General features: G+C 37.2%; 1 protein-coding gene across 1 annotated transcript in view; it reads left to right on the top strand.

Annotated features, from left to right (window-relative positions):
- The first annotated feature begins 3179 nt into the window (after positions 1 to 3179).
- LOC103195688 (WD repeat and coiled coil containing) overlaps positions 3180 to 11343 on the top strand; it is a 14133-nt gene continuing 5969 nt past the window's right edge. Inside the window, exon 1 of the mRNA XM_007939294.1 lies at positions 3180 to 5018. Within this exon, the coding sequence (XP_007937485.1) occupies positions 3180 to 5018 (1839 nt within the window). The remainder of the gene's footprint in view (positions 5019 to 11343) is intronic.

Genomic DNA, 11343 nt, shown 5'->3' with positions numbered 1-11343 from the left:
AGGAGTGGCTGGTGGGTTTGAACCACCAGCCTTCGGTTAGCAGTCAAGTGCCTTAGGCACTATGCTACCAGAGCTCCATAGTAGGCATGTTTATTCCCTTGGTTTCTTCTAATTTGACCAGCAAATCCAGATAATATCTAGGTTATGCTCATAGAATATGGTCAGCTTTTAAATATTCAATAGCAATGTAATACTGATTTCCTTTGTTTTTACATTATCTTTTGTTTTCATAGAAAGGCTAGCTACAAAATTCTACCATTAAAATGACTGAAATTATTAAGGTTCTACCATATTTTAAATTGGTGACAAATAGAAATTTACGTGTTACCTTTTGTTTTGGTCTTCTAGTACCACAGAAAATACCACCGATAGGTGGTTTGAACAAACAGGGACTTATTCTTACAGTTTAGGAGGCTAGAAGTCCAAGTTCAAAGTACCAGCTCTAGGGGCTAGGTGAAAGCCTTTCAACCTTGGGCTCCAGCTCTGCCTCTTGCTCCCAGCCCCCTGGAGCTGGAGGTGTCTCTTCACTCAGGCAGCTGCTGCCTGCTGAGGCTGACAAACCCAAGGTTGACAAGTAAAATGGCACAGCCCCACGATTATCAAATAACATGGCAGGCCACTAATTCAAGTTCATTAACAGTCCCAAGATCAGCAGACAATGTAGCAGGCCACTGAGATGAAGACTTGGCCAAACTCAGGGTCCAAGCATGCCAAAAGCTCAGAAACCTTTCTCAAGGCTGTCTTCTTATATACTGGAAATGTACCACATCAGTAAGGCAGCTAGTCAGCTGCTCTAGTAGATTCTACCATGGAGTTGATTACCAGTCTCATCATGGAGAATAACAACATCCAACTGCCCAGCCGCTCAAAACCAGGCCCAGTCAAGTTGACACACAACCATTACACTTTTACTTTCACTTCAGTGTCAATAATAAGGAAAATAAAGCAAATAGCAAGAAAGGGTCGGGTGTAAACCATCTGAAGGAAGACTATGCAGTGAAATCTGTGAGAGCCAGGGCTCCTCAGGACTCCCTTCTTGTTTTCCCAGGTCTTGGAAGTTTTCACCTTTGACAAGGTTCAGTCTTACCACTTTTCTGTTGCTTCTTTTAGTTGAAAATGTTTGTATTTTCCTTCTTTGACAAGTTTCTGCTGTACACAGGTTCTGACTTTTACAGGTTTTGTTGTTTTTGTTAGGTGCTGTCAAGCCAGCTTCAATTCATAGTGACCCTATGTACAACAGAACAAAACACTGTCCAGTCCTGCACCAGCCTCATAATCCTTGCTGTGCTTGAGCACGTTGACGTAGCCACTGTGTCACTCCATCTCGTCAAGGATCTTTCTCTTTTTCTCTGGCCCTCTGCTTTGCCAAGCATGCTATCCTGCTCCAGGGACTGGTCCCTTCTGACAACATGACCAAAATAGGTGAAACAAAGTCTGGCCATTCTTGCTTCCAAGGAGCATTCCAGCTGTACTTCTTCCTGGACAGATTTGTTCATTCTTCAGCAGTCATTGTATTTTCAGTATTCTTTGGCAACACCACAATTCAAAGAGATCAGCCTTCTTTCCTTACTAATTGTCCAGATTTCACATGCATATGAGGTGACTGAAAATACCATGGCTTGGGTTAGATGCACCTTAGTCTTCAAAGTGACATCTTTGCTTCTTGACAGTTTAAAGAGGTCTTGTGCAGCAGATTATCCCAGTACAATAAGACATCTGATTTCTTGACTGCTGCTTCCACAGGTGTTGTGAATCCAAGTAAGATGAAATTCCTGGCAACTTCAGTCTTTTCTCCATTTTTTGTGATGTTGCTTATTGGTCCAGTTGTAAGGATTTTTGTTTTCTTTATGTTGAGGTGAAATCCATACTGAAGACTTTGATCTTTGTCAGTAAGTCCTTCAATTCTTCTTTACTTTCAGCAAGCAAGGTTGTGTCACCTGCATGTCACAGGTTGTTGATGAGTCTTCCTCCAGTCTTGATGCCTCATTCTTTTTCATATAGTCCATCTTCTTGGATTATTTGCTCAGCGTACAGATTGGATAAATATGATGAAAGGACACACACCCAGATTTTAAACCATGCAGTATCCCCTTGTTCTGTTCAAACAACAACCTCTTGGTCTATGTACAGTTTCCTCATGAGCACAAGTAAATGTTCTCTAATTCCCATTCTTTGCGATATTATCCATAATGTATTATGATTCACACATTTGAATGCCTTTGCATAGTCAATAAAATACAGGTAAACGTCTTTGTGATGTTCTTTCCTTTCAGTCAAGATCAATCTCACATCAGCAATGATATCCTTAATTCCACGTGCTCTTCTGAATGCACTTTGAATTTCTGGAAGTTCCCTATCATACTGTTGCAACTGTTTTTGAATTATCTTCAGCAAAATTTTACTTGTGTGTGATATTAATGATATTGTTGAATAATTTCCACATTCTATTGCAATGAGCCCGAATATCAATCTCTTCCAGTTAATTGGCCAGGTAGCTATCTTCCAAATTTCCTGGCATAGACAGGTGAGGACTTCCAGCATTGCATCCATTTCTGGAAACATCTCAGTTGGTATTCCATCAATTCCTGTAGACTTGTTTTTCTCCACTGCCTTCAGTGCAGCTTGGATTTATTCCTTCAATACCATTGGTTCTTGATCACATGCTGCCTCCTGAAATGGTTTAATGTCGACCAATCCTTTTTGGTACAGTAACTCTTGTGTATTCTTTTCATCTTCTTTTGATGCTTCCTACATCATTAAATATTTTGCCCATAGAATCCTTCAGTATTGGAACTCAAGGCTTGAATTTTTTCTTGAGTGTTTTCAGCTTGAGAAATGCTGATCATGTTCTTTCCTTTTGCTTTTCTAACTTTGGGTCTTTGCACATTTCATTTCTTATGTTAATTTACCTTTTTGATCCGCCCTGTGTAGAAAATTTTATTTCCCTAATTCAAGATTCAATCGTAGTGTATGTGCTGCATATGCTCGTATGGCTCAGTAGTCTCTCTTAATCTTTAATAACATTTCTCCTATCCTTTTATCCCCCCATAATATTGACCTATGAAATACCCATTGTCTTGTAAATGTCATTTAAAATGTCCTACATTCTGGATTTGTCTGCTTATTTTCTCATAATGTAACTTATTCTTAATTATTTCAGATAACCTTTATCAGAAAGGATGGAGTTGGGAAGAGGAACACTTTTCAGGACTGGACTGAATGCGTTATATCAAGCAATACACCCAATTCATGGCCTTGCCTGGACTGATGGGAATCAAGTATTTCTGACTGATTTACAGCTTCACAATGGAGAGGCTAAGTTTGGAAACTCAAACGTCATTGGGCAGTTTGAACACGTCTGTGGGCTGTCCTGGGCCCCATCTGGTACAGCTGACATGCCCACTCTGCTTGCTATCCAACACAAGAAGCATGTTACTGTGTGGCAGCTGTGTCCTGGCACTGCAGAGGCCAGCCATTGGCTGATGTCTCAGACCTGTGAGATTAGAGAATCACTTCCTGTCCTTCCCCAGGGTTGTGTGTGGCACCCAAAAAGTGATATCCTAACTGTATTGACTGCCCAAGCTGTCTCTGTTTTCCATAATGTTAACTGTGACAGTTCTCGGGTGAATGCAGACATCCATACTCAAGGCCACATTCATTGTGCATGTTGGACCCAGGATGGCCAGAGGCTGGTGGTGGCAGTAGGCAGCAGCCTGCATTGTTACATTTGGGACAGTGCACACAAGGCTCTTCACAGGTGCTCCTCCTCCCCGGCATTTGATGTGAACAGTTACATCCGTGCCATCGGAGCCACTGTGGACTCACAGGTTGCTATAGCCACTGAGCTTCCACTAGATAAGATTTGCAGCTTGAATGCATCTGAAACCTTTGATGTTCCGACTAGTGGTAAAGACACTTATCTGTATACTTTACCAGTTACTGGTGAAGTGCCCTCTATATTTAAAGGGGCAAACACTGAAGCAAATTCTGAAATAGCAGTTTCTCCTTCCTCCTCAGATCCAGAGGATCTAACTCACATACGTTTCAATAGGTCTGCATCTGAGGGCAGTTCTCTTATTTGTCTAAGAAAAAAGGATTACTTGACCGGAACTGGACAGGATTCTTCACACTTGGTCATTGTGACCTTTGGGAAAGAGGTTATCATGACCAGAAAAGTGAACATCCCAGGCATTCTGGTTCCTGATCTAATAGCATTTAATCTTAAAGCACAGGTAGTGGCGGTGGCTTCTAGTACTTGTAACATCATCTTGATCTATTCTCTCATTCCATCTTCTATGCCAAACATTCAACAAATTCATTTAGAGAGTAGTGAGAGACCCAAAGGCATATATTTCTTGACAGAGAAATTATTACTGATTTTGGTAGGAACACAAAAATCTACTGATTTGGCCTTTCTTCCTTCTTCAAACTCTGAGCAATATATCATTCGATTGATTGTTAGAAAAATAATGTTGGAAGAAGAATCTTCAGTGACCTCAGGTGAAAGCCAGAGCGACTACTCTATTTTCAGTGCTCTGTTCAATAAAGAAAACAGAAGAAAGCTAATTAAAAGTCTTTCCCCAGATTTTTGTCACCAAAACAGGGGGCTCTTGTTAACAGCTAGTACCAGTAGTCAAAGTGAAAATCCTGGAAGAACCCTTATTAAAGAAATCAAAAGTCCTGCATCCAGTATCTGTGAGGGCTCTATAGCCCTAGAAACTCTCAATGGGAGGCCTGTTCATCGGTCAGTAACAAAGCCCATGCCCAGCAGCATGCCAGAGGCCTCACCAGTGCAGTTTAACCTTTCACCTGAGCCTCCTAATTTGCTTCAAAGAAAGAATTTACAAAGGGACAAGGAAGCTTATCAGATATCAAAGAAACTAGAAGTTCTGTCTAGGAATCTGACTGAAATGCAGCAATGTATTTCTGAACTCACAAACTGGCTCCATAATGGGAAGAAATCCTCTCTAGGATATCCACTCTCTCAGGATCCCCCTTATGTGCACATCATTTATCAGGTAACTTCTCCTTTAAAGAGCTACCACTGTACATAAAAGGTCATGCATCCAGTAGGTATTGCAAGAACGATTTATTGATGAGGAAGATGATGCTCTAATTGAACGTCACTGAACTGAGCATGTTACATTACAGGCAAGTTGGTATACCTTTCCAGATTGGTTGGGTGTTAGGCTCCCAACCAGATGGGCACACAAAGCAGGATCTATCGTAATTTTGTCATGAACATAGTGTGAAAAAATGAATCATTGCCTTCATTCTGACAGTTTATATTTAGAATAATACGTATTTCTTATTATTTAGTTGTGAAAACATTTCTTCTGAAAGGCAGCTACTTTTCTACTTATTAAAAAAATATTATTTTTCTTTATTTTTAATGTATCTTTTTATGCGTGCTTATATAAGCATGTAGTATTACATAAAGAGATCATATACTTGTTTTTATTATGAACACTTTCTATCCCCGTTGGACTTGGTCCTAACTCTGCTGCCACTTTGACCAGCAGTTTAATGTGGATCTTTCTATATTTTTCACCATACTTGTATAATCTTACACAGATCTTTGTATACATATATTTATAGTTGTGTAGGGGTGATTTGTCATTGTCTTACAAACATGGGATCATCTGGTCTCCATGCTAAGAGCATGCTGTTTATTTAGCCATTCCCTTGTTGTTGGATATTGACTTTGTTTTCAGTCTTACCCATTCCATATAGTGCTGCAATAATATCCTTTTGTGTGTCCATTTGTGTTAGTACTTTCATTTCTGTTGGATTGGTTCCCAGAAGTGGAAGTGCAAATTTGAAGAGTATACATGTTTCTACTTTAATAGAGTTGTCAGATTGCCTTTCAAAGAGTTTTTACTTCATAATGCATCATCACTTGTGCACCAGCAACATATGAGACTGTCCTTTTCCTCACATCCTCACTAATCTGATGAGTATGAAGTGGTATTTCACTTTTATTAATTTGTAGTTCTTTTACTATTTGACCTTGAGCATATTTTTGTGTTTTTTGGCCATTTGAAATTGGTCTTTTATGAATTATTTATTGCTCATTTTCCTGTGGGGTTATCAGTTTATAACAGTTTTTATATTACAGAAATTACTATACATATAATCATTTAGGTTTTGCAATATTTTTAATTTTAGGTTTACATTTAAGTTTTTCATTCAATTTTTGTATATGATCCACTTTTATTTTCTTAGCATTAAATAGTTATGCTAGAAACATTATTAAAAAGTAATCCTATCTCCTCTGAACTTTATCTATTACATTTGTTACATATCAACTTATATATATAACTTATATATATAACAAAAAAGGGATCTGGTACTGGATTCTCTGTACTATAACACTGATCTCATTATCTTTACCAATACTATCCTGATTTGATTATAGTGGTTTTATATATAGGCAGTCCCTGGATTATGAATGAGCTCCATTCCTAAATCTGTCTTTAAGTTGAATTTGTACATAAGTCAGAACAGTTTGATATGGTTTATATCTAAGGTCAGTTAGTCAAATATTTGTCTTAGTACTGTATATAGTATATAGTGTAGCTTTCTATGTTTAAAAGAACACTAAAGAAACATTTCCTAGATACAAGAAAGCATCTTTAATATAATAATACAGTAACGCTAGTGTTTTGGTCCATGTCACGACAGCTGTTTGTTATTATGAATCATTGTCCTCGACTTTTGAATAATAGACTTTATGCATTGGGCATATCTGCTGCAAAAGACCTCTTTCAAGTGCTGAAAAGTAAAGATGTCTCCTTGAAGACTAAGGTGTGGCTAACCCAAGCCATGGTATTTTCAGTTGCCTCATATGCATGTGAGAGCTGAACAATGAATAAGGAATACCGAAGAGTTGATGGCTTTTCAGTTATGGTGTTGGTGAAGAATACTGAGAGTGCCATGGACTGCTAAAAGAACTAACAAGTCTGTCCTGGAAAAAGTGCAGTTGGAATGCTCCTTGGAAGTGAGAATGGCCAGGCTTCATCTTATCTACTTTGGTCATGTGGTCAGAAGGGACCATTCCCTGGAAAAGGATATCATGCTTGGTAAAGTGGAGGGTCAACGAAAAGGGGGAAGGCCCTCAATGAGATGGATTGACACAGTGGCTGCAACAATGGGCTCAGATATGACAAGGATAGTGAGGTTGGTACAGGACTGGGCAGTGTTTCGTTCTGTTGTGCATAGGGTAGCTATGAGTTGGAGGTGACTCAGTGGCACCTGACAACAATAACAACAACAAGGCTTTATGGGTGATTGGTTCCTGACTACAGGTTGTACTTAAGTTGGACATTTGCAACTCAGGCTCTGCCTGTATGATTATTTTAATAGATATTTATGGACAGTAGGTATTGAAATCAATGCTAAATAAGTACATAAATTACCATTTACATAATTACCAGGAGGCAGCATTTTAATTAGTTTTCTTATAAAACCAACTCAAAGATACAGGTTTTTAGAAGAACTAAAAAATAGTTCATGAAAGCCAAGATATGACCTTGAGTATATCCCATCTAAATTTAGAGACCATTTTGAAGAATAGATTTGATACATCAAACACCAGTGACCGAAGACCTGATGAATTGTGGGATGACATCAAGAGCATCATATGCAAAGAAAGGAAAAGGTCGTTAAAAAGACAGGAAAGGAAAAAAAGACCAAAATGGATGTCAGAAGAGACTCTGAAACTTGCTTTTAAATGGAGAGCAGCTAAAGTAAATGGAAGAAATGATGAAGTAAAAGATCTGAGCAGAAGATTTCAAAGGGAAGCTTGAGAGGACAAAGTCAATTATTACAATGAAATGTGCAAGGACCTGGAAATAGAAAAATCAAAGGGAAAGAACATGCTCGGTATTTCTCAAGTTTAAAAAACTAAGGAGAAAATTCAAGACTGGAGTTGCAGTATTGAAGGATTCTGTGGACAAAATATTGAATGATACAGGAAGCATCAAAAGATGGAAGGAATCTGTACTCACTGTACCAAAATTGATTGATGTTCATCCATTTCATGAGATAACATATGGTCAAGAACCAATGGTATTGAATGAAGAAGTCCAAGCTGCACTGAAGGAATTGGCAAAAAACAAGGTTCCAGAAATTGATGGAATACTCATTGAGATGTTTCAACAAACAGATGCAGTGCTAGAGGCACTCACTTGTTTATACCAAGAAATTTGGAAGGTGGCTACCTGGCCAACCAACTGGAAGAGATTTATATTTGTGTCCATTTAAAGAAAGGTGACTCAACAGAATGTGGAATTTATCAAACAATACCATGAATATTACATGCAAGTAAAATTTTGCTGAAGATAATTAAAAAATGATTGCAGCAGTACATTGACAGGGAACTGAGAGAAATTCAAGCCAGATTCAGAGGAGAACATGGAATGAGGGATATTGCTGATGTCAGATGGATCTTGGCTTATAGCAAAGAATATCAGAAAGATGTTTACTTGTGTTTTATTGACTGCAAAGGCATTTGTGTGGATCATAACAAATTTTGGATAACATTGCAAAGAATAGGAATTCCAGAACACTTAACTGTATTCATGAGGAACCTTTATATAGACCAAGAGGGAGTTGTTTGAACCAAACAAGGGGATACTGCGTGGTTTAGAATCAGGAAGGGTGTGTGTCAGGTTGTATCTTTTCACCATACTTATTCAAACTGTATGCTGAGCAAATAATATGAGAAGCTGAAGAAGAATGCGACATCAGGATTGGAAGAAGACTCATTAACAACCTGTGATATGCAGATGACATAACCTTGCTTGCTGAAAGTGAAGAATACTTGAAGCACTTACTGATGAAGACCAAAGAGTACAGCCTTCAGTATGGATTACACCTCAACATAAAGAAAACAAAATTCCTTACAACTGGACCAATAAGCAACATCTTGATAAATGGAAAAAAGATTGAAGTTGTCGTATATTTTACTTGGATCCACAAACAACATCCATAGAAGCAGCAGTCAAGAAATCAAACAATATATTGCAGTGGCCAAATCTGCTGCAAAAGATCTCTTTAAAGTGTTTAAGAGCAAAGATGTCACTCTGAAGACTAAGGTGTGCCTAACTGAAGCCATGATAATTTCAGTAGCTTCATATGCATTTGAGAGCTGGACAGTGATAAGGAAGAACATGGAAGAATTGATACTTTTGAATTGTGGTGCTGGCAAAGAATATTGAAAGTACCATGGATTGCTAGAAGAACAAACAAACCTATCTTGGAAGAAGTACAGCCAGGATGTTCTTTAAATGCGAGAATGGCCAGACTTCACCTCTCATACTTTGGTCATGTCTTCAGAAGAAACCAGTCCCTGGAGAATGATAACACTGGATGAAGTGGAGGGTTGGGGAAAAAGGGGAAGACCCTCAATGAGATGTATTGACTTAATGGCTGCAATGATGGGCTCAAGAACAGCAACGATTGTGTAAATGGTGCAGGACTGGACAGTGTTTCGTTCTCTTATATATAGGGTAGCTATGCATTGACAGCACCTACTATCAGAAAAGAGTTTAAAACACTAACTTAAAAAAAATTATTATGAAAAATTTAAGACATAAAAGGTTTTTTTTTGTATTATGAAAAAGTTTAAATATATAGAAAGACTATAATGAAACCCTGTTTCTAGCTATCATCTAGATTTAACAGTTGTTCACATTTTGCCATAAGGTTTCGTTTTTTGTTTTCTGAAGTATTTCAGATAGAGAAATGATGTTTCACCCCTACATACTGCAGGATGCTTCTCTAAAATGTAGGAACATTTTCCTTAGTAACCACAATAGCAATATCACATTTGACAACAGTAATAATAATTTCTGTATGTCCTCTGATACCCCCCAATAAACAAACCCTTTACCTACTCCTTATTCATATTCTCCAAAGTTTTCCCAAAATATTAAATCACTGATTTTTAAAAATAGTTTCAAAAAAATTAATTTCATGACTACAGTGATAGGTTTTTAATTTTTTTTTCAATTATTTATAAATACAAAATCTAGTTAGGATTTTTTTTTCTATAACTTAAAAAATAACTTTTTTTTCCCCCTTTTTCCCCTTTTTACTTCTCTTGTTGAATAGGTAATTCATTTACTTGGTTCAAAACTCAAAATAGTGTATTAATAACAAAGTTTACACTAAGAAGTCTTACTTCTACCTCATCCCAGTTCACTCTGTTCTCCTTTGCCTCTTACAGTTTTCACTTTTATTTCTTTATGCAAATACTAGCAAACCTTACTGTATACTGTCATTTTTCCTCTTTGGCATACAAAGAGTAGGAGCCTGTCTATAATGTTCTGCACCTTTCTCTTTCATCTCCACTTAATACTGTGTCCTGGAGAGCTGTCCTTATAAAAACACAGCTTTTTCTCATTTCTTTTTTCACAGCTGCAGAATGTCTGGTTTTTTTTTTTTTCCCCCCCTAATTACAAAATAATATATTTTCATTGAGGAAAAATTGAATCAATACAGGAATGTTAAGTGTTAAAAGTAAAAATTCTCTATAATCCAGTTATTAGAAAAAATTATATATAGAGTTAGCTGTAATTGCTTCCAGTATTTTCCCCCCTGAAGTGATTTATTCATTTATTGAGATATAATCCCCTATTTTAAATATATAGTTCAGTGGTGTTTAGTATATTCACAGATATGTGCAGCCGTCACCAGTCAATTTAGAACATTTATATCACCTCAAAAAAAAAAAAAAACCCTTTATCTTTCAGTTTTCACTCCCCTATGCTATTATCTCCTCATTTCTAGACAATCACTAACTTACTTTCTGGCACTATTGACTTCCCTATTGGCAAAGTTCATATTTGTGGAATCGTATAATTTGTGCACTTTTGTGCCTGACTTCTGTCACTTAGCATTCAGGGTTCATATTGTACCATGTGTCAGTACTTCATTCTTTCTGATGGCTTATTAGTATTCCATTGTATGGATCTACCTTATTTTGCTCATCCATTTGTCAGCTAATGGATTTTGGAGTTGTTTCTACCTTTTGGCTACTATGACTAAGGCTGCTATATATCTGTATTTTTTCCTTTGCTTTCAGTAATTTTTTTTTGTTAATCTAAAAGGTAAAATATATCATTTAATTATTTAATCTTACTTGTTTTTTAACTAGGTTATTTTATCAAAGAGTAATATCTGTTTTTTAAGTGTAAATGTGAAATTCAGTTTTTTTAAACTAAAGTTAAAATAATGTGTTTTCTTGACTTTTCATTTCCTCACTTCCAGTTTATAATGAAGTAGCCCAGCCAAGGTATTATCAGTAGTTACCTCTGGAAAATAGAATGTTGGGCGATT

This window comes from Orycteropus afer, unplaced genomic scaffold (genome assembly GCF_000298275.1).
Source record: "Orycteropus afer afer isolate SDZICR_OR568_19922 unplaced genomic scaffold, OryAfe1.0 scaffold00058, whole genome shotgun sequence".
Taxonomy (NCBI): Eukaryota; Metazoa; Chordata; class Mammalia; order Tubulidentata; family Orycteropodidae; genus Orycteropus; species Orycteropus afer.
This window is presented reverse-complemented; position numbering and strand designations above follow the sequence as displayed.